The sequence below is a fragment of the Anopheles merus genome, chromosome X (assembly GCF_017562075.2).
Source record: "Anopheles merus strain MAF chromosome X, AmerM5.1, whole genome shotgun sequence".
Lineage (NCBI taxonomy): Eukaryota > Metazoa > Arthropoda > Insecta > Diptera > Culicidae > Anopheles > Anopheles merus.
Window position 1 is genome coordinate 18697169 of NC_054081.1, and position 22963 is coordinate 18720131.

Genomic DNA, 22963 nt, shown 5'->3' on the forward strand with positions numbered 1-22963 from the left:
GCTTCTCCTCTTTCCGAGTATGGATATAAAACACTAGGTCTGTACTTCGGACTTTTTCCAGGGTCGTCCAGGGCGACGTCTTCTTCCGCAGGTCAACCGGGCGTCAATAAATCGTTCTTGGCATTGCTCCCCGTGCAGGCATTGATTTTAATATAACCTGGGTAAAGAGGGAGATTTGGTGTAATGTGCACCATCACCACCCCTTGCATCGCTCTCGTAATGTCTTCCAGCTGCGTCTGTTTCCGGAGAGCTCGAGGACGTCCCTTTTGGATGAGATGACGCCGGACAAAGTGCCGAAAGCTGGTGCACTTGAAACACGTGTAATTATGATGATTCCTTACCGTCGTATCCTTCTACTGCCATAGACGAGAGTATATCCTTACCTGGGGAGTAGATTTGATTTTACCTTGCCATGGTTTTGCAAGAAGCTGCGCATAAGAAACGTCTTGAGAGTCGTTGTATTTTTTTTTTGTTCTTTAGCCACCCCCGGAGAGATGGAAAGCAGTGTTAAAAGAACCAGCAAAAACGTGTCTTTTATTTCGTCTTGTTTCGTTAAAATTCAACATTGAGCCGCATATTTACCGGTGCACATTTTTGACAAACACCCACCAAAGAACGCTTTTTCCATTTCGCTAAATGACTGCTGCTTAATACCCCCAGCACACTACTAACTACACTTTACCCCTCTCAAGAGTGGTTTCGACCCGGTTTCGTGCTTAAGTATCAACAAATATTTGCACCACAACGGACAGCACTGGAGGGATACGGGGGACTTTTTTGTTTTGGTGTTTTGTGTAGTGGAAAAATGGGATTTCCCTCCCCGCGGGGGTGTAGTTCTTTTCGCATTGTGTCCTTGTGTTTTTCGGCTACACCACTTCAATCATCGTGACCGGAGTAAATCAGCACTTTTTTGTGTGCCGTTCGTAGGACCGCAATTTTTGGAACTTCTTTCTTTATTGCACTTTGGCCCACGCAACGCATGGAGTACCGGAGTTTCGCGCGTGAAGAGGTTTGAATCTTCCCTTCTGATTTTTTTTCTGTCCCGAACTCTTGACGGTATCGGTTTTTTTGGCGGCAGGAATTTCGTCAAAACGCTGGCCGGACGGTTCTGTTGCTTAGTCATCCGTCATTATACGGGAACAGCGTTGGCCCTGGCTTGTCTTGGGCGGTTGTGGCCGGAGTTTGTATATATAAGTGTGTGTGTGCTTTCATTGTTTCCGTTCGCTTCGCTGCTATGCAAAATGCACTGCAGGACAATGCTTGGTACACCCGAGGGCACCAAAATACACGCGGAGAAGAGTAGCAGCAGACGACTTAATGGAAACCGAACGCCCTCTAGCCTTTCCCAAAAGGCACTCGAATTCGCTGGTGTTTTCCTCGTGCTTGTATTGCTATCGAGCGGCTGTCTCTCGAGAAAGAAATACAACAACAAAAATATCTCAACGTCGATTGGGTGGATGAATTACTGTTGACACCGGAGCGACCTGGCGAAACGGGCCGGGCGCCTTGTGCTAAAGGTTTCAAGAAGGTGGCAATCATTTCCATGAGCGATTTCGTAATTTAACCTCCCCCCCCCACTCCTTCCCTCCACTCCCACTACGGCTCAAACGGAAAGGACAAACGATGCGAAAATAATAGCGAAACTTTATACTCCCAAACAAAATACACAAACCGGATGGTCCTTCAGGAACCACCTTTCAGGCTGGCAACAAAGGATGGACAAAGAACATGGCCGGCAGCGCTCCAAAATCTTTAGATGTTGGTGTCGTTTTCGTCCGTTTCCACCGCACAAGTGCATCAAACAGACAAATCGCGAAGGGTGTCTGTGCGTATGTGTGTGTGTCTAACATGCTGGTCAGCACTTTCGCGATGGGACATTAACAAAGAAGAAAAGAATTTTTTTAAAGAAAGAGCCGAGAGATAAGGAAAACGAAAGGGCAAGAGGGAAGTGGGGAGCAGTAATTACAGTCCAGTTGATTGCAAAATCCATCCACTCCAATAATTCATCCCGTAATCAGCGCTGAAAGCATATTTACGCAACCAACTACCCCCACACACGCACTCTCACACACACTGACAAAAACACACATGTGGATATGAAAATGCAACAAGAAGTAGAACGTGGGTGGACTGGCAGGTGTTAAAAGGAGAGGAATCATTAAGCAAGCTCGTGTCTCGCAAAAGTGGGAAGAAAACTGCCATAAATACAAACACACAAGCGCGTGCACGCAAACAAAGAAAAGATAAGACTCTCTTTAAGACGGTCCAGAGCGTGGAGGCGGAGTGTGCTGAGGACGAAAATCGATTCTGCATCTTAATTGGTGGAATCCACTAGCAGGGGGAGGGGTGGAGGCAGCAGGGTAAGGGCAGTGGAATCGATTGCAAATCCCGTTCGGTAGCGTTGCATCACGCACTTGCACAAAATGCGCCTGATTGTATGCAACCCGTTCCACCATTCCACCTTAAGGAAAGGCAAATGCTTCTTCGGGCAGGGAGGGAGGGCTAAAGGATAAAACCAATCTTCCCAAGGGCAGTGACCGTCAAGATGTATATATGTGTGAACATATATATATATAATGTGTGTGTGACAGTATTTACCCCTTTTTATTCTTCTTTTATAACCTACCTCAACCAGCGAAGAAATGATTGGAAAATCGGGACGAAAACGCATCACCACACGCAACGGGGAACGGGAAAAAGCGTTAAGAAAGGCGCGGAATGAAACGGCGAGAAAACGAAATGTTTTTGCTTTGCGAAGGAAACCCCTTTGGGGGACACCGTTAACGCAAAAAGCAGTTTCCACCCTGCAGAGGGTGTTTGCGCGCGTGTGTGTGTTTGTATGTGAGCGTTTGTGTGTGTGTGTGTGTGTGTGTGTGTGTGTGTGTGTGTGTGTGTATGTGGTGTGTGTGTGTGTGTGTGTGTGTGTGTGTGTGGTGTGTGTGTGTGGTGTGTGTGTGTGTGTGTTTGTGTGTGTCTTTTTACGAGTAATTATTTCTTTCCAAACTCTCAACCATCCACCACACAAGACGCTCCATCCTGTTTTTCTTGTTTGCGTTTTTTGTGCTCTCTCTCTCTATCTCTTCTCTCTCTCTCTCTCTCTCTCTCTCTCTCTCTCTCTCTCTCTCTCTCTCTTCTCTCTCTCTCTCTCTCTCTTAAGAAGGGCAAATAATGGCGAATGGGGTGTGAAGGAAAGGGGAAGGAGGATAAGGGATAAGAAAAACCAAGGGGCCGATGTATATTGCAATATTTGCATAAAATCTTGCGGCCGTACCCGGATGCGAACAAAGAAATTAATGCAACGGCCTTCTGCAGCACAAATTCCCCTATTTGAGGTTGCACAGCGCACTCGTGGGGTCATTGCACTCTGAAGGATCCGGTTCCCTCCTTTCGCATTAATCCTTTCCTTTGGCCTGCGAGCCGGAGCCTGGAGTTGGAGTCGAAACGGCTTTAACGATGGGGAGAGAGAATAGCTCCGCTTGCCCTTGGTCATGCACAGGTTGCAATTCTATTTTTCCTGCTTCCTGCTTCGCCACCATCCGTAGGCGCACCCGCTAGGTGGTTCTATTGTTGCATGCAGCGTACTGCTGGTTCGGAGGCTGGCGAGGTGCATCCATGCGCTAGGTTACTGGGTAAATAGGGCAAACTTTCTGCCACAGCCAAAGGGCGACCACCGATGTCATGTGTCACGTACACACACAAAGCATAATCAAGGGGGAATTTGTTTTTGTTTTTTTTTTTTAAGCGTGGCAGTGCAGCAGCATTGCAAACAGGGATTGGGGGAAAAAGTGCAAAGGAATGCACTGTAACGAGCCTGGCAGCGTTGTTGTTGTTATGATGCTTTGGTGTGTTTCGCTCACCCCGCTTGTCGGCCAGTGTTAACGGATGGCAGGGTTGACAAAATTGCGACGCATTTCGATTCCACTCAAACCTGGATGGGCACAGTGTGTGCTGTCACAAAAGGTGCATGCGTTGTTTGTGCAAAAAATGCAATTTAAATGCAGGTATTCCCCGATATACGCCATACTCGATGTACAGGCGGTCCTCGAGATACACGGTACACGTATCTCGAATTTCCGCGTATTTCGAATCTAGCAAAAATATCACTAATTTTCGTGTAAATTTGCAAGTAAGGAGTGATTTTAGTCACTTAATTAATTGTTTGATATGATTCTGACTGAATACAACAGTGATAAATGTTTTGAAATGATTTTAAACATTCAATCAAAAGGGGAATTTCTTGGCATTTTACAATTAATCTGTCATATCAGTACAATTTGCTAAAAAACTGTCAAATTTAGAAAACCGCATATCTCCGAATCCGCGTATAAGAGGTACCGTGTATCTCGGAAACTACCTGTACGCGATGTTCTTAATTTGGCAATTTTTAAAACAAATTGTACTGATTTGACAAATATCAAATGCAAAATAAATTCTCTTTTGGTCGAATTTTAAATCCCATTGTAAAAGGTTCAAAATTGTAGTATTCAGTTGATATCAGATCAAATATCTAATTTAGTGGCTAATACCAACCATTTCAAGCAAATTATACAAAAATTTGCATTAATTTGAAAACCTTGAAATTTGACTTACGCTAAAATTCGAGATAATAGCGTGTATCGGGAAATACCTGCACATATTTAGTAGTAGAATTTCTTCTTATCTTATCAGAACATTTCAAAGTAGAGTGGAGCGCCGTTTATCCGGATAACTTTTATCCGTCTATCTGTTTATCCGTGCTGTTGAGACATGACAGTTCAATACATGGTTGGCATTGCATGCTGAGGAGGATATTTGAAATAATGGTAATCAGAGCATATTGCCATAACAAAAAATATAAATCTATAAATTATGTCACATTTCCAATGTTATCATTTCAAAAACATGAGCTTATAAAATCTGCCTAGAATTTTCCCGAGTATAATAAAAATAAATTAAAAAAAGGAATTTGTGATAAAACATAAACTTTGACTCAATGTCAATGTTATTCGAGTATCCGGGCGAGGTCCTGTCCCGATGAGCCCGGATAAACCGCGCTCCTTTGTAAATAGTAACCAAAAGCAGGTTTAACAAATAGTAAAACTTGCTTAAATATTACCTAATTAAGAAACAATCTTATCGTCTGAATTGTTAACAAAATATTCTTTGCCTTTTCACGAATTACGATGTTTTTTTCTTCTCTCTAACATTTCTTTACCAAACTGCACCTGTTTTTATCGCATTCACTATACATACGGTTGCGGTAAAGCGTACGGCAAGAAAACCCCGAACAGTCTATTTCCTGTTGATAGGGGTGAACATCGGGAAGAGGGTACAGCTCGGTACCAAATATTTCCCATTTGCACCCAAGTGCAGTGAGTTATGCATATGAAACTACTTTGTTCCTCCCCAAAGCGAGGGCTATAAATCAAAACGACTTGAGTGACAGAGGCTGCGGGCAGTATAGCACAACAGGAGAAGAAAAAAAAACTACAACTGACAGACTCAGGGCACGTAAGTGCAGCGCCCGACCTGATTGCTTATGCATCCACCGCCCGCCACTGCACCCATGTCAAACGGCCAGGGTGGCAAACCGACAAGGAAACTCATTTTCTAGTGCTTCGGTCCGCCCGCGGGAAACGGAAGCATCGCCACACCGAGGAAGCAACGGATCAAAGACTTCTTGGCAGTCGTGCATCTTGATAGGCTGTACGAGATTGGGGGAGGGCGGTCTCGTGTAAGGAAGGACTTTTGGGCCCCGGCAAATGACGTGACACACGCGTTCGATGGTTTAGAAAATCTTCGAAACATCTATATTTACACAAGATACTGCTAAGAGGGCACGGGTAAGGAGTGAGCAGACGACGAACCGATGGCCGAAGCACTATCCGCCACCCCGGCTTTGGCTCTGCCTGCGGGCAAACATCAGCAGCGGCTGGCTGTGGATGAACCGGTCGTGCAGCATGTCGTAGCTGCCGATCGTGTTCGCCTTGGTGCCGAGGCACATCTTGTACTGGGCCTCATCCAGGCTCGTATCACAATGAATCGGGTGGAAGATGTGCACCAGCGACGGGTCGGGCGCACGGAAGATGGCGAGCTCCTCGCTCGGGGGCGGCGGCACCGTGGACGATGCCGGTCCGTTCGCCGCCGGCTCGAACGGATCCCATCGGCCGTCGGCAATCGCTTGCAGCCGCTGATTGCCGCGCTGGTTCAGTGCGATCACGTTCTCGAGAAACTTGACGTCCTCAAGGCCCCAGCCGTTAATGTCGGTGCTGAAGCCCTTCAGGTCGGGCCGCATCAGGTCCGCCTTGTAGATGCCGACCAGCCCGTACCCGAACTGGCGGAAGTACCCGTTCTCGTTCGTGATCCGGTACGGGACGGAGAAGTTGCGCGGCCGGTCGGCCGGCTCGGTGGCCGGCTTCGGCCGCTCGGTCGTAGCTGACGTCCAGCCCGGCGCGAGGATAGTGCTGGGCGCGCGCGGATCGTACTCGCTGAACACGATCGGTAGGTAGATCTGCCGGTGGCGGATCACGTTGAATCGGATGCGGTCGAGCGACTCGACCGTGAACACCATGTCCACGTCGATCAGGAACAGGATGTCGTTCGGGTCGCAGTGGGGCGATTTGATCGCACGGTCGAGCGCGACGCCGCGTGAAAAGTTCCCGTACAGCTGCAGGTAGTTGATGCGGGCGGCCGGATAGCGCGCCCGCAAGTTGTCCAGCAGCGCCACAATCATCGGCGTCTCGACAGGCTCGACATACATCGACACTAGCAGATCGGTTGAGCCGTCCTGGCGCAACGCGACCTCCTCGTAGTTGCGCAGAAAGCGCATGAACGTTTCCGACCGCCCGGACAATGGTATGACCAGTACGATCCGGTCGCGATGTCGGCCGGCACCAGCGGCCGACCGCTGCTGGCCGCTGCTTGCCAGCGTATCCGTCAACCGCTCGAACCCGTTGAACAGCGACTTGACGCGATGTGAGATGCGATCTGAAAAATAAGAAAAACGGGTTGAAACGTTGACCGCAAGAGAAGCAATGGCTGAAACGTTGCCACTCTTACCCAGCCCGGTTGCATTGGTGAAGGGTCGCGTGGTGTCGGTGTTGGGCGACACCCGTGGGCCGGACGTCACCGCTTGACTAGGTACCACCCCGTCGACAATTTCCCGCACGCGAATCTCCGTGAACGAGCGCTGGATGTACAGGTGGCGCCGGACCGGTACCGTCATCTTCTTCCCCCGGTACTTTTTGTACACCAGCAGCAGATCGAGTATCAGGTCCTGTCCGTACAGGCTGTTCACGCGCATGTACCCGTACAGGAGCTCCCGGAACTCGATCACACGGCCCCGCTGCCGGGAGAAGTTGTTGATGTGCTCCATGATCTGTTGGAGAGCGATGCGTTAGAGGCATGCGAGCGCACTGCCAAGCAGAATCCGCCATGCTTACCTCCCGTATCACATCCGTCAGACCCTCCTTTAGCGACGACTCGATGCGGCGCTTCGGGTTCGGGTGCATCCCCGAGTACAGACTCTTCGCGATAAAGTCCCACTCGACCACCTCGTCCAGGTTGCGCGGCCGATGCCGATTCAGATCTGGCAGTGCACCTGCGAAGTAGAATAGTCAATGATCGCTAGAAAAGCCCGCCAGCCTCGCCACACGTGTCGCCGCTACCTACCGAGCACGTTGTGGTCGCCCAGGTAGTCCGTGCTGCTCTCGTCCTCTGGGAAGATCGGCACACCGGGCGCCAGGTTTTTGTTGATGCGCGGTATTTGCAGCAGCTCCGTCATCTGCGCAATGTCCCGGTGGAGCAGCAGCGACTCCTGCCGCAGCTCCTGCGCTTGCAGCCCGAGCATGTACGCGTGCAGCCGGTACATGAAGGCGGGCTTCTTTACCGGGTGGAGTGTGATGGCACTGTGCACCTCCTTGCTCTTTAGGATGCCGGAGAACGCCCGGTTGCCGCTCGAGTTGTGGTGCAGGATGGACTGCATCTGCAAGGAGACGGCGGTGTTCGTGATGCAACGCTTCAGAGCCTTCCCTCTAACAGAACCTACCTCATAGTTCCAGGTGCACGGGATGCCGGCAAACTTCTGCACGCACCGGCCCACCTCGACGTCCTCGTGCGTGCTGTAGAGATTCTTCAGACAGGTGGGTATGTGGGGCGCGACGCGCCGCAACGTTTCCCGGCTCATGATCACGCCCGGCCCACCCATGCAGAAGTTCTCGTCGAACTCGAGCGACAGCAGCCCGAAATCTTCGCTGTTGCCGCGGCCCGCCTGCCCAATGAACTGCGGCTTCGAGCTGTCGATCGAGCGCAGAAACTTCTCGAGCCTATCTGTCCGGATGTACACGTCGTCGTCAGCCCGGGCAAACCACTCGAACCGGTCGATGAAGTGCACGTACATGTAGTGCAGCATCATGAAGCTCTTCTTCTGCGGCGGGTATCGGTCGTCGACGCCCTTGAGCGCGACCAGCGGCAGGTCCGGTGCGACCGAGTCCTGCGAGCTGAAGAACGCGATCTTGCCCGGGACGCGCTTGCCCCAGGTTTCGTACACGGCCCGAGCCCGCCCCTGCAGGAAGTCCTTCGCCGTCATCACGCCGACGAACACGAGCGTGTTCTGGGAGTTGGTGGGCAGCTCGGACGGCTGCAATCCGATGATTTCGAGGGCGGCTAGTTTTAGAAGAGGCAAAAGAATAAGTCGAAACGCGTTCGGAAAGGGGAATAAATGTAAATCACGCAGCTACTGCTCAAGTCCGAAATCACAGATACATGTTAGACAGGGTGGATGGTTGCAGAAGACGGACGCCGCTGTTGAGGCGGCAATTTTTTCATCAAAACCAATTTATGCTCATGAGAAGGAAGGGAAGATGTATCTCCTCTCAGTCAGCTCCACCACTGTCGCATCTTGCCGTACGCCCAAGATGTCCCAGAAATTGGAGCGCTACTTGATGCGCGGGCAATTTTCTCATCAAAACTCCCTGGAGGTAACTGGAGGACGCAGAAGAGGCGTGACGCTGAATCTTGCGCGTCGGTTTTCGTCTGATCCGCTGGCTGCATTAGGGTGTAAATTGTACTCTCAAGATTACACTTGTGTACGATCGTCACATAAGCGAGATCTGTGCAATACCCGCACGCCCAAGTGTACGCCTAGCACACCCAAAAACACACCACGTTGGTAGATAAACAAATAAATAATCACTCTTGAATTTCAGAATCCATTGATCTTTCGCTAGTTGTTCGCGTCTGTAGATGTAAGAGCAATCGTAGTCTTTGAAAATCCGGCAGGTTTGGTAGATGGCAAACTTCCAAGGAATATGTCTGAACCACCCGCAACGGTGCAACAACACGGCCGCAGACCGCCGGCTCTGTGGCTGCATTCTTTAAGCGCGCATTGCTTGAGCGGAAATAAAGCGTAGCAGCATGCATCGGACGCATGCTAGCAGCTCCAGATGCATGCCGCTACACCAATGTAGGCCAGTTGTTACGGTAGGTCGGCAGGGGCTGCATTCCCAAGAGAATTTGTTTTCCCTTTCGCCCATCCAGCACGCCCAAAGCCCCGCTCGCTCGAGTGCATCGCCGTGCTAGAAGATCTTTCAGATAGGAGGGACCACCACATGTGGTACCGGCTGGGCGGAACTAGACCCGAACTCCACGGCCACATCTGCATGCTAGCCGTGGGCATGACAGAATGGGATGCTTTGTTTTTTCGCCGGGCACGCTCGACGATGCTACCCAGGGCCAAAGTGCTGCAGAAGTTCTTGAAGTCTGTTATTCAAATACTCTTCTCGACTCACCCTCACGCGCTCAATATTTTCCATTATTTTTCAATAATTCTTGGAGCATCGAACGGAAACAATGAAGTTTTGTTGGTTTCTAAAAAGAAAACATAAGCAAATCGAGCAAAACCACTCACGACGTTTCGATAGAGTTGAACCAGAGGGGCATAAGCACTTCACTACCCGGCAGCCGGAACAATCGAGAATGTTTTTCTTCGATTGCACACAAACCGCCCCAATCTCGCCCTGATGCTTGTATTCTCTGCATTAGTCACTTCGAAAATTCAGGAGGGCGGATATTTAACCAAAAAACGTGAACCAACTGGCGGATATCGGAAACCCCCTTCCACCGAAGCTATGCAGATGTAATGGGTTTTGAAGATGATGGCGATATCGGCCGATGAAAATATCTAAATGCAACGGCACTAAAGCGGGCATTGCTCAAGACATCGGACCGTAGGAGGCATCTCACAGGCAAAAGGTTGACTTAAGCGCTTGGAACGCATAAACAGACTGAAGTAAACATTCTGATAGTCTAATTACATAACATTTGATCGTGTCTGTTGTTATGCGTGTTTGGGGGGATTTTCTTTTTTCGGGTTGTAGCTGGACCAACAAGAGCACACTGTGTGCTACACGCATGGCTGGCTAAGAGTCACGCACACACGCTTCCCACGCACAGGCGGGTCTCTCGTGCGGTTCGCGGAAGGTGAAGACATCTGCTTGCTTTCGCTAATTCCCTTTTTTTCTACACGATGAGCGCGCCCGGTTTGTTTGTTTGCATTCATTTGCTAAACATTCCGAGTCCCAACCCCACATGCCCGGATCCGATCGCAAATCAGTTTGAAACTGATAGTTTGCACACGATTCGTTTATGGTTGCGGATAAACAGTTTTACAGCAATTAGCAACGCCATCTCTTTCGGACTGGTACCGTGATTGATGACGCAATCGGGCAATTGCGAGTGACGCTAATAGCCGAGGAGCACCGATTAGCCTGCTTTATGGCGGTACGGGAGGCAGCAGTAAGTGAGCCAATCAGCGGCTACCGTTCAATCGATTATCGGAGCATGCTGTGGAGGAAGTTGAAGCTAGAGTTACCTATAACGAGCATTCGCATCTAAAATGACGCGAACGCAGCTCACCTGACATGGCGGATATCGGAATTAATAGTTCCTCGTGTTTTGCCACACACATGGTCCGGTTAAATTCAGAGACACGATAACTTCTCGCTAACATAAAGAAGGATTCCCGCACAACTTACATTTTTGCTTCATGCTGTTCATGGAATTGCACATGCTGACGATCTCGAGTGTGCGATAGTTGCGCAGCAGGGCGCCGATGCAGAGCCCGACGATGATGCCGAATATACCGTACAGGATCTTCTTCCGCTGTGTCATGCTGACCACTCCCATAGCTCGTCTGCGTCTTCCCCAACCGGTGTGTCCTGGGAGCGTTGTTTGGTTGATTGTCCAAGAGCGATGGAAGGGCAAAGGCAGAGAGAGAGAGAGAGAGAGCCTTTTTTCAGCAAGTTTTTTGTTTGGTTGTAATCGCTAAAGCTTCAGCACTGTTTTGTCACTATTTTTCACTTTCACTCAACCAGTTGGCAACACTTCAACACACTGTTTCCGCTTGGAGAAGTCTTCTAGGAGTCTCTGTTACAGGCTTTGGGCACACAGTTGTGTTTGCTGCGCTTTAGAAGGGCCGCGGGCTAATTTCGAGACGCTGTCTGATGAACACCCCCGCACCCGGTGGCGTGCAGGTCGGACCCGGGCTGCGTCTCCGGCGGCGCCGTTGCCCGTGGCGCCACTTGCGCACCCGGTGCGCGCCGATACTGCAACTGCTGCTGCTGGGGCTGCTGGTGATGTGCGGTGCGGCAACAGGTCCGCTGGTCGTCCTCGTCACCGTGCTAGTGGTCCGCTTGACTCGCCCGAGTAGCACTTCCATTTGCACCGACCGAGAGGGAGAGCGAGTGCCACGGCTGCGTGTTCCGTCGTTACCGGCAACGATGTGCACCGGCTGCTCGTCCGATTCGTCTACTAGGTGCACGTCATCGAAGCACACCTTCCCGGTCCCGGGCCGGGCAGGGTAAAGGTTTCACACACGCCGACCGAGCGGCTATCGCTGGCCACACGCTGGAACGACAAGAAGTACGCAAGAGAAAGGGTGAGTGTGAGCGAGACGGCACGCCATTAGAACACGGGTTTTTTGCAAGTCAAAGTGCCGGGTGATTACTGACGATGCCGAGGCTGCCTCTGTGTGAACCCGAGGTCGTCGCTAATTACTTCGCATTAAACAGGGAGGAGCAGTGGCAGGGGAGAAGCGAGACGACGAAGCAAACACAATCTGCAATCTTCGTTGCGCAGCCGGGTGAAGCTACGCTATGGTGGGTGAGGTTCCGGGGTACCAATTTCTGGTCCCTCGCTGGCACCACGCGCTTTGCGCACAGAATCTTCCGTCCCGATCGTGCCCCCGGTGGACCCACAAGCGGCAGTAAATAGCAGTGAGGCTGCCTGTTGCTGTAGGCGCCATCTTTGCGATTATCGGAACGGGCGAGGTAAATCGGGAGCACGTTATCGATCGCGCGATTGCAGTGAACCGGCTGTAGCCTCCCCTGACACATGTGTTGCTCGCTTACGAGTCACGTACACGTTAGCAGCCAAACAACAGCGCGGCACCACAGAGTCGCTGCAGCTCGATATGGCGAAATAGAGCCGAAATTGCTGCAACCAAACCTGCCTGATCCGTCAACCGCCCCCTGGACTGGGCATTCGCCTTTGTTCCCTTGTCCCTTGCCCGTTGTGGCTTTGACCCACTGATAAGCAAACTAACTGAAACGGCAGATTGGAAAGGTACACGCACGTACACAGAGAAAGCGTGATAAAGTCGGCTGCACGAGTGCGTCACCGCGAAAGAGTTCCAAAAAGCCGGCTCCGACCCGACGTTGATAACAAGTTTCGCCGAAATGTGTTAGTTACTCTACTTGCATGGGGTGCTGAAGATATCGCGACACACGCACACACGCACTTCCTTCTATTAGACACAATAGCTTATCGATTCTTTTTTTTTTGTAACTTGTCCCAAAACCTACCGCCTGATCGGTGATAACAGCAGAGCCTACCCATATGGAGCGCTTTTACACCCTTTTTTAGGGCGCAAGTAGAACACGAACCATCGAAACGAAACTGCTGTGTGCTTGTCGAATGCTGCATGCGGATAACCACGGATACACACACACACACACACACACATGAACTGCGATATCGACGGTAGCAGAGGGCAGGTACTGAGATTTTGACTTGCTTTGCTTTCTACGCCCAAGGTTGCGCTTGGTTCGGTAATGGGGGTAAAGAGACCGATTTGCGCAACTAAACCGACTTCCCAATCCAATCCCCCCCGAAGAGAAGCAACAAGTAGAGGAGGACAACTACAACAACAGAACACGGCCCCAAAACGGAACGAAGTGCTAGAAGGCCACCGCAATGATGTCGAGCGCGCACGTCGGCCACTGGCAAAAAGGTGTTACCGAAATAATCCTCGCTTCTTGCAATCTGGAATGTGCGCACATTAAGTAATCTTTTTTTACCAGGCGGCGCACACACAGACCTGTGCTTCGGCCACTGGTGTTGGACCGAGGTGGAGGCCGCATCAGCACTGGGGAGAGCAAGAAACGGCCGAATTAATTTAATGCTAATTGTTGTTTAGCATTTGCAAGATGTAAGGGTCGAAGTAGAGCGCTATAGTGAAGAACGGGGAGGGAAAAAGCATCTCTTGCTAAAGGTTGTGCGTAGACGAGCGAACATACTTAGCAAACTGCGACGCTCATCCCGCTCCTAGCACACCAAGCAAATCGATACGTTTGACGTTAGAAGATAGCGGGCTGTTTGATTTACTTAACTTATTTTTCCTTCTCCCAATATCCGACAAATCCGATCGCATCCGCAAGGCAGTCGTGTAGCGGGACCTTAATGTGCGCGTCGTCGTTACTTGCACACTACACTTGCACAAGACGCGCCCGCACCGATCACACCGGCTGCCCGGCGGCTTGTTGTTGTTTATTAGTTACCCGCTTAAATTGCCCTCTGCGGATGTGTTACATTCTTGCCCATTGTACGCCATGCGGTTTCCTACTGCTTTCCCTCTTCTCTAGGCGGCGCGAGAGACGCGACGATTTCCTGTACATATTTAAGGCACGCCGCCGGGAGACACACGGGGTGCGAGACGCCGCGACATGCGACACTTGCACGAATTAAACCGTCCGGTGTCGGTTCGCGCGCCAACTGTCCTGCGCCGCATGATGATGATAGCCAACGCGCGCCTCCACAGTCATCGTTGCCGTCGTCGTCCAGGCCTGGTCGGATCCGGCACACCGGACGGCGCTAATTGAAACCTAACTGGAAGTGGTCGGATGTCCCCTGGTCAGTCAGTCCCATTTCAGGCCCTGGTTTTGTGAGGGCTGGGATTTTTTTTTAAATGTTTTGTTCTTTTTTGTTCGTCTTCGGGGCACATTTGGTTGGATGTGGGGTAAGGCATTGAGTTTCGGAGACATCAGAGCATCATTGGAGCTAGCTGTTGAATATCTCGACAGGGACGCCATCAACCGTCACCCTTAGCGAGCTTCGAAGAGCCTGCAGCAATTGTTTAGGCAGGACGACTTCAGACATCAACATGCCGCCCTGCAATTTAGCGTGCTCCGTCGGAGCACTTCTCCCGCTCTGGACGTCTTCTAAAAGCCCGCGTGTTTCGTGTCTGGCTGAAAGTTTGGCATGGAATCTAATCCGACACTCGGCGTGGTTTTTGTAAACTGACCACAACACCTCGGGCAATTCGGGCAATCCGAAACGAAGATTACAGGGTTGTGTGACAAGGGTTTTTTGTTCTACCCAATACCAACTGTTGAGCGGGAGAGAGAGAGAGAGAGAGAGAGAGAGAGAGAGAGAGAGAGAGAGAGAGAGAGAGAGAGAAGTAGAGAGGGAGAATTAGAGTGTTGCTGGAGCACCTCCAACAGCGGATCGTACGATCGTGTCTGCAGTGAGGGATTTGATTTCTGTTCCCTTGCCCCTCTTTCCTTCTGGCTATAACAAAAAAAGAAGGTACGCATGGCTTGACGATCACGTGCTCAACAGCTCTACTTCTTCAACCCCCTACAGGTATCGCAGACTATTCTAGGGAAAATTATGATAATTAGGCAATTTTCTACTATTGCAACGAAAGGGTTATTTGGTTGTGGTCGCATTCCTGTTCTCACCGGGCAACGGAGATGGGGGCGGCGACCGGAGGACCTTGCAACAATTCAAGTTTCAAGGTGGTAATGCTCGCTAAGGCATCGTGGGTATTCTGGTGCTCGAAAAGCTTACTCAGCCAAGCCTAGGTGTTTCTGGAGTTGGAGTTGGAAAGGTTTTGAAGTTCCCAAAATATCTAAGTCCTGCAACTCTAACTCTGGCATTGGCAATTCTGGATCTCGTGATGAATCCACCTAATGCCAGAATGAATTAATACGCCATTGTGCACGGCACAAAACCATCGAACGATTGGTGTAATTCGAGCGTCCCGTTCCCGTTGGTAGCATTCCCCCAGCCCACCACAGCAGGACAGCAGGCAGGATGTTGAACCGGTGGATTGGTAAAAATGCGTGCCCCAGCAGAACTAAAACCCGCACGCCGGCCGCGATTGGACATTAACAGGCCTTGATGTATAAGAGAGTACGCAGCACCGACGCGAGTTGCGCTGCTGAACTGTCCGATTACGCGCCCGATTTGCGCAGTTTGGTGAACAGTACCACCACCACCGTCACTCTTACCCGCCTCAATCGTACCCCCACCATACTAGAATCTTTAGCACAGTAGTTGAACGCGGGTTCGAACCTCAATGAAACCGCAGGTAGATCGAAGATACGTTTTCTTCTAGCTAAAGCTGAATTTTCATCGTGCGCTTTTTTAATTACTCTGCTTTTCGGGTTTTCGTCTGTTCTGTGTGTGCTTTTTTTTGGCATAAAAACATATGTACTTCCCCCCTTCGCCCCATTTTCCCTCTCGTTTTCTTTCTCTCCATCGCCTCTTTCTCTCCTTCGCTGCTGAGCTGCCGAACGACGGACGACCTGAAGAACGTGCTAATAAAAAACGCACACCGTAAGGTGCGAAGCAAGGAGCCGGATGGGATGCAGCAGGGGAGAGGGGGCAATTTAGAAGGCGGGGAAGACGGTGGAGGACGGGAAGGAAGATGCATAGAAGCGAACATTCCTACCTTTCTTGCACGCGTGAATGGGTTTTTCCTTTTGGTTTTCTTTCCGAGTTTTCGAGATGCCCCGTCGGCTAGGTGGTAGAGGGACTTTTGAGCGCGCTGGGTTGGCCGCGTTGGTCGGTTGATCGTTGCCGATTGCCCCGAAGGTGTGGATTGATGCAAGGCACACACACACACACATACACACACACACACACATACATCCACAGGCACGCAAGCGGTATACAATATTAGCGCATCATTGAAGCCGCGTGTTTGACCGTGAAAAAACCAAAAAACGAGTGTCCAGCGCTACCTGTAACCTTTTTCTTGTTTAACTGCACACGCACTTAATCTCACTTGCACACACGCACACATTTGTCACCGTTGGCCAAACACTTCTTTACAGTCTTTTACACCCGGGAACACTGGGACCGAGATGAAAAAGACCGTGTCGCGCGTACCGTGTTGGCCGTCGTCACCGTCGGCACGGGCCACACTTTCCTAACAAGCACACCGGGAAGACGTCACGCGGCTAGTGTGTCACCGTTGGTGGGATTCTCGAAAGGGAACCGGCCTCAAAACACTCACACCGCTCGAGAGAGCGAGAGAGCGTGTGTATGTGTGAGGGCCACCAAATTTGGGGGACCTCCAAGCGCGCCCCACCGTCTTATTCTGCTCGCTGTTCGCGGCCTGTACACACACGGTGCCGGTCGAAGCTGTAGTGTGCGGCTGTGTGTTGTGTTGTCTTGGCTGCGTTCTCTTGTCTCTTTCTCTCTCCCTCTCTCTCTTTCTCTCGTTCACTCTCTGTCCCTGTACCTCGACGTCTTGTCCGATGAACCGGTTTTCTTAAGGGACACGAAGCGCGCCGTCGGAAGGGCGGAAGACTGTGGCTGCTAGTGGATCACAAGCAAAGCGTCTTGCGTTTCTCTCTCTCTCTCTCTCTCTCTCTCTCTCGCGCTCTCTCTCTCTATCTCTCTCTCTCTCTCTCTCTCACTCTCGCACACTCTCTCTAGGTGTAAGCGTGTTGGTGATGCGCCTGGTGTTGTGTTATGTCTCGTTTGGTTCAACGAGCGGGGACAGGGTTCGCCATCTCGCTCGCTGACGCGATCGAGCAGTTCTTTGGCTACGATGAGCGGACGAGTGTCTTAGGTCACGAGCGTACTGCGATTTTTCCCTCCAAACGCTCTCATACACACATGCACACACACACGGACCGCCGTCCCATACGAAGGCCACATGTTTTTCCCCGTTTCTTGCTCCCACCCACGTCACCTTTTTCTTTCCCGGAAGATCGTCTTTCTTGTTCTTGCCCTTTCCTTTGAAGTCACAGACACACATGAACCAAACCAAACGACACACATATGTGTCCTCACACTCCCGCACATGCACTTGAAACTGCATCCGAAATGTGTATGCCCTTTTAAAAGGGCTGGTCTGTTCATCGCTGCAATGTCACTTTTCCTTATAAGCCTTTTGGTCTTTTTGAGTTAATAATTTTTCTTTTATTTTGTTGTACCTCTTTTTCCGTTCATTATTTGAGCAAACACGTTTTTGGGCCCGATCGTTCTAAAACTGATGCTATCGCGCTCTCTTCGCGGATCAATCGTTGTTGCTCTCTTCCTGAAAAAAAAAACAGATAAGCCGCTCGCATCACGAAATTGACTTAAGCTAAGCAGTGTTGATAGGGCAGTCTCTCGCGCCCATACTTACTTGAATTTCTCTCTCGTACTTTCTCTCTCCCTCTCACACACACACATGCACGCACACATAGCCACTAACTCACACACAAACAGACACATTCTCTTGACGATCGCTTTTAACCCTTTAATGTCAGACGGGAAGGGATCTTGATATTTAAATGTTTCATAACATTAGGTTTGAACAGATTTTTTTTACTTAATGAAACAAACTTTTTCACTGCCCCAAACGAGAGCAAAAACCAAGAAGCAAAATGGTCAAGTGACGCATGCAAAAATCCCGCGCAACACGTACGCACATAAACGGGCACACGGGTGAAATAAATCGAAAATGAGCAGACGTAAAAACATGTCAAATGGGCAAAAATCGATAAAGTTTACACATTCCTTGTGCTTCTACCAAGCGGTTGCCAAGACGCTTCAGCAGCAACCAGATGTGGGGAAACGGGCAGGGGGAACGAGCAGCAGGAAGACGGAAGCGGCATAATGCAATTAGTGCCGTTCGCAGTTGGCCCGTTCGTTTGAAAAGAAGCAGTATTGCCTGGCCAGCAACCCCCGGGGGCACATTCTTACACCATGTGCTTTTGTGTAGAATGTGTGCACACCAGAACCTCCAGGGCAGGCAAAAGTGCATCTCATCGGGCTGGAAGCGAAGCACGATGCAAAAGGGCATCAAACCGGGCGTATAATAAACCAGTGCGAATGTTCAACATGTGTGATTTGAGCAGCAGGAAAATGAGCCACTAAAACCCTCCCCACCCCCCCCCCGTAACTGCAACTGTCTGAGAGCGGATGATGGTGACGACGTCGACCGTTGTTGACGAGCACAGCTTGCCAGATGAGCCCAGAGATTGACAGACCCTCAGTGATTGGTTGCTATCCCGGGTCCAGTGCTGAAGGAGCATCTTAAAACGGTTCGTAAAAAGTGTCTACAAATTTAACGATTCCAAGATCCGAGACTCTCAAATGCGAGGTTTGAAGGGCTCACTTTCTTGTATTTTCGTTTTGTTGTTCTTGTTTCACTATCGGAATTCTTCACGAAGCGCGGGAATGGAGATGGATGGATGGTGCTAAGACACGGCGGCGTCCCTTATCGTGCGGCAGTTTCGCCGTTCTGCGAATCCTTTAAATGAGTAAGTGCAGTCGCAGCCATCGTGTTCGGGCAGCAAGATTTGAAGGAGTTGGACCAGGCCCCGCACAAATGGTCGTTTGATTCGCTTGTTTGCGTGCGCGTGTGTTTATGACGAAACCAGACTTCATTACAAAACATGCGATTTTGTCCGTTTCGTGCTAACCCGTTTTTGCTCGACACAGACGTTCGGTGAAGAGCAATCGCAGAATTTGCAGCATCCAGAAGTTCGGAGGTGGCCATAAAATGATTTTCGCCTGACGGATGGCCCCGACGGAGCGTGTGGATAGAGACAGCGCTGGGGAAGCAAAAATAAAATTAAATAATATAAAATGCTACATCGACACACTCAACGCTCAGCGTGTACGCGATTGAAATTCTGGCAACGTTCTGCTGCATGTACGAAACGACATTAAATTTGTCAATTCGTGTTTTAATGACAGGTCGAGGACGCGTCCTGAGTGTCTACCTAATCTGAGATTGATCAATTGGAACAGGTTGCCTTGCGGTGCTGTCTGCTGCTGGGCATCAGCATTTGCAAAATAGAAGAGCAGGGGGAAAACCCACCCACAGATATGCACAAAAGAAACGAAAAAAAAAAATCCTCACGCCATAAATGGACGGATAAAGCCCAGATGGAAACAAACAAACCCTGAAACAGCTCTAGGATATCATCCACGTACACGCAGCAAAGCCAAGACCGCACTGTTCGCAATCGTACTAGAAATAATCACATCAGCAGGATAAGCAGCGGGATTCCACCAGCGGATGCCGGGCGACGAAAGTGTACACCAAAATAAAGCACAAACACACTCACACACACATAAAAGCCAAAACCTTTTCGGTGGCTTTGCCCCGGATAAGGACGCTGATAAATTAACGTGCCATTTGATCATAATAAAAATCCATTAATCCTTTGCCATTTTCTTCTCTGCAAGCTTCCGCGTGGTGTGCGTCCCGGTGCGACCATTGTTGGACCCCCGGGTCCCTGGCCAGCGCATTTTCGTTTGTCCTTTATGTGTGCGTTTTTTGTTTGTGTTTTTGAGTTTCTGTTTAAGCTGCAGGGTGTTCTGTTTTATGACAACTCTCTGGACACACACACACAAAGGGGACGGAGAAAGCAATAGTTTGACGTTTGAAACGAAAAATAAAGCAAAAAAAGAAACACTGACTGAAAGAGAAAGAGGCGGTTGTGGTAGCGAGTCTGCGAGGGAAAAATGTAAAAAAACGATATCTTAATTACATCATCATGCTGTCGCTGCCTTGTGTAACTGAAGGGTGTAAAATGTGTGTGCACGGATGGACGCGCCGGGGAAGGAAGAAGGAGTGTAATAAAAACCAATATCTAAAATCGCTTAAATGAACCCGGACTGTATCCCTCCCCTGTAGAGCGCCACCCGAATAGTTAGCGTGCCACTAGTAGCAAAAATAAAGCGAGAAAAAACAAGAAAACACACGCATATATATACAAAAAATAGGAACAAAGCAACGGGAAAAAAAAGTCACCCCGGAAGAATGACATAGGTAACGAGGATGAGAGGAAACAAAAAATGACACCCATCGCTGACAAAGGGACAGAAAAAAATAACTCGAACTGCAATTCGATAATGGTGCCGCCGTCCCCTTCAGCCCACCGACGTCACCGTCCAAGGGTGGATGACTCCGGCTAATGGGACGACCATTCGTCATCTCCATGTTTACTGTCCGTGATTGCTGATGGTGCGGTGTGGGTTTCTTCGCTTTTTTCGCTCTATGTGTGTCAGTATGAGGTGTTTTTGAGGCACTTCCTGATCATTTCCTGATCGTCGTCATCAAAAAAAGAGCACCCAGGCAACGAACCCTATTAAATGACTCCCACTGTGACGGTCATATCGACCAGGTGTTTCACGGGACGCCCGGGGGACGGTTTGCCAAAAACCGACGTAGGGGAACTACTGCTGGTGGTAGTTTATCCATTTGGTGACGGGGATAGTAAACAGGCTCGATGATGTGCTAGAAGATAAGTGCTTGAAGAATCTTGTACTCCGACGTTTGACGCGCTGAAGGATGCGTGGATGGTTTTGATGGTGCAGCAGACGCGGTGCACGGACACTCGACGGAAGGAGTGCCGCCATCGGCCACCACACACATACACATATCGTACACCGTGGCCGGGGTCGTGTAATCTTGCACAGTTGGTCCGAACCTATTGAGATGACAATTATCATTGTACTGGTTTCGGCATGAGGCACGAAAAAGAGGGGCCCAAAATTTACGACCACGCCACCCGCATCTTTCCGCTGGACGGTGGCCAACGTGACACGGCTAACCGCAGAAAAGCACGCAGATGCGACACGCCGACCATTCACACACAGCCACACGCAGCCGTACATTATGATTATGTTTATTAATCTAATTTTTATGGTGATCGAACTGCTGGCCGGCGCGACTGGACAAGTGGCCCGCCAGTGCGTTTCCCTCTTCGACCGGACGAGGCAGTAATAATGATTTACGGCAGTGGGGAGTATATAAATGTAACACTCACACATGAATGTGCATTGGTAGGAGAGGAGGGAAGCGTCAACAGCTACAACAAAAAAATAGCCCGTAGTAACATAAATACATGCAGGTCGGGCGACCGTGATGCTTTCCATTCTGCGAGCGATGCACGTGCGAACAAGTAAGTGTTGCTATTTTGCGGTTAATTTACTGGACCGGGGGTCTGTCCAATGGTTCCTCCGGCTCCAGAACACCGCTGGGACGCTTGGGAGAAGAAATTTGTACCACACCGAAGGTGACAGGCTGACCTTTTTTTTGGTTTGTTTAGTCAAGCGAAGGGAGGCAATGGTGGTGTGTCGGGTTGTCGAGGTAGTGATATTTATTTGCTTAACGCTGGGTTCGATTGTCGATGCGATTTTCCCTGCTTTTGCCGTGGCAATTCCCCGTGTTTTTTTTCTTTCCCAGACTTAAACAGAATTCGTCTGCACTCAGGCAGCGGCGAAACAACTGTCGTGTACTTTTCCGATCGATTTCAATTTGTGACTCGATGCCTGTGCGTGTGTGAGCTTTGTCATTAATGTAGTGTTATTTATTACGCGGCACGTATGCAGATGGTAACACGATGTACATGGGCACGGAGAATTATCGTCCGGCGTTCTGCTTACTCATGACCGATATCCCAAGCTGGCGAAATAATACGACGAGTGAAGTAATCATAAAGAGAACAGGAGAGAGAGAGAAAGATAAAGAAAGCAAGCGATCCTTTTAAACACGAAGTAGGACCAGACATCTGAATTCTTGGCTTCATCTGGCAATTTTGCACTCACTGCAAACGCCAGTAAGGTTTGTGCTGCTCATTTGAAATCTTACATAGACACAGACTCTTCTAACATTATTCTGAGCAGTTTTATCTGCAGTGTCACCAAGATGGGTTGGAATCCGAATTGGACAGATTTCATGATTCAAGAATTTATATCTTGGACGACTTGAGAGATATGACCACCAGTATCACTCTTCGACGTAGATCTTAGGGTTTGATATCAGGGCTAGTTGTTATGCCATTACATGTTCATACTCATCCAAAAGTGTGCTGGTCAAAAATGTCCATAACATGAGGTACTGCTTCGTTAAATTTTGTGTTGACTTTTTCAAGTTTTTTTTCCTCTGTAGTCACGGATTGTCTTTTCTAACATCAAGTTGTTGTTGTTGAACATCAACGGCACCGTTAAGATACACCAATTGTTGGATTATATTCTGAAAGAAATGATGAAGATTTGGTCAGTAGTGGCTTTCCTGTTGATTTTTGTTTGAATCCTTATGTTGGATGCAGCGTTGCACTGTTGGGCCTGTCTGGTGGTACAGTCGTCAACTTGTACGACTTTAACAACATGCCCCTCATGGGTTAAAGCCCCGAATAGACCGTGCTCCCATACGTAGGACTGACTATCCTACTATGATAACAATAAGTCAGTGAAAGCCAAGCTCACTTCACTAGTGGGTACAGGCAGGCCTTGACCGACAACGGTTGTTGTGCCAATGAAGAAAAAAGAAGAAGAAAAAGTGTTGTACCGTGGGGTTAAGTACCTTTCTATACGGTTTTTTTTTCTTTTTCGTTTTAACCCGGGTAAATATTTGGTATTTTCGATTGAAGTGAATTTTTAATGCGTTTTTATTTTATTATGTTTGAAA

At 49.6% G+C, this 22963-nt stretch overlaps 1 protein-coding gene across 4 annotated transcripts; it reads right to left on the reverse strand.

Moving 5' to 3' along the window:
- Positions 1–4666: 4666 nt before the first annotated feature.
- Positions 4667–16799, reverse strand: LOC121591846 (chondroitin sulfate synthase 1). Of its 4 annotated transcripts, none has more exons than XM_041912912.1 (7): positions 15992–16799; positions 11013–11883; positions 8027–8643; positions 7651–7963; positions 7422–7567; positions 7039–7357; positions 4667–6966 (listed from the first exon to the last, which is right to left on the reverse strand). In XM_041912912.1, exons 2-7 carry the CDS (start codon positions 11161–11163, stop codon positions 5861–5863), a joined length of 2652 nt encoding a protein of 883 aa, XP_041768846.1. In that variant the 5' UTR covers positions 11164–11883; positions 15992–16799; the 3' UTR covers positions 4667–5860. The 4 variants fall into 4 exon arrangements, with proteins under 4 accessions (XP_041768846.1, XP_041768822.1, XP_041768838.1 ...); XM_041912888.1 differs by having other exon boundaries at positions 4670–6966; positions 7422–7579; positions 15992–16796; XM_041912904.1 differs by lacking the exon at positions 15992–16799 and adding an exon at positions 12840–13323 and having other exon boundaries at positions 4670–6966; positions 7422–7579.
- Between the last annotated feature and the right edge of the window lie 6164 nt (positions 16800–22963).

Coding starts and splice junctions, on each gene's coding strand:
- LOC121591846 (XM_041912888.1), bottom strand. CDS start 11,163: ATGGGAGTGGTCAGCATGACACAGCGGAAGAAGATCCTGTACGGTATA. Junction 8,644..11,012: donor GAACAGCATGAAGCAAAAAT/GTAAGTTGTGCG, acceptor TTCTAAAACTAG/CCGCCCTCGAAATCATCGGA. Junction 6,967..7,038: donor CACCAATGCAACCGGGCTGG/GTAAGAGTGGCA, acceptor CTTATTTTTCAG/ATCGCATCTCACATCGCGTC.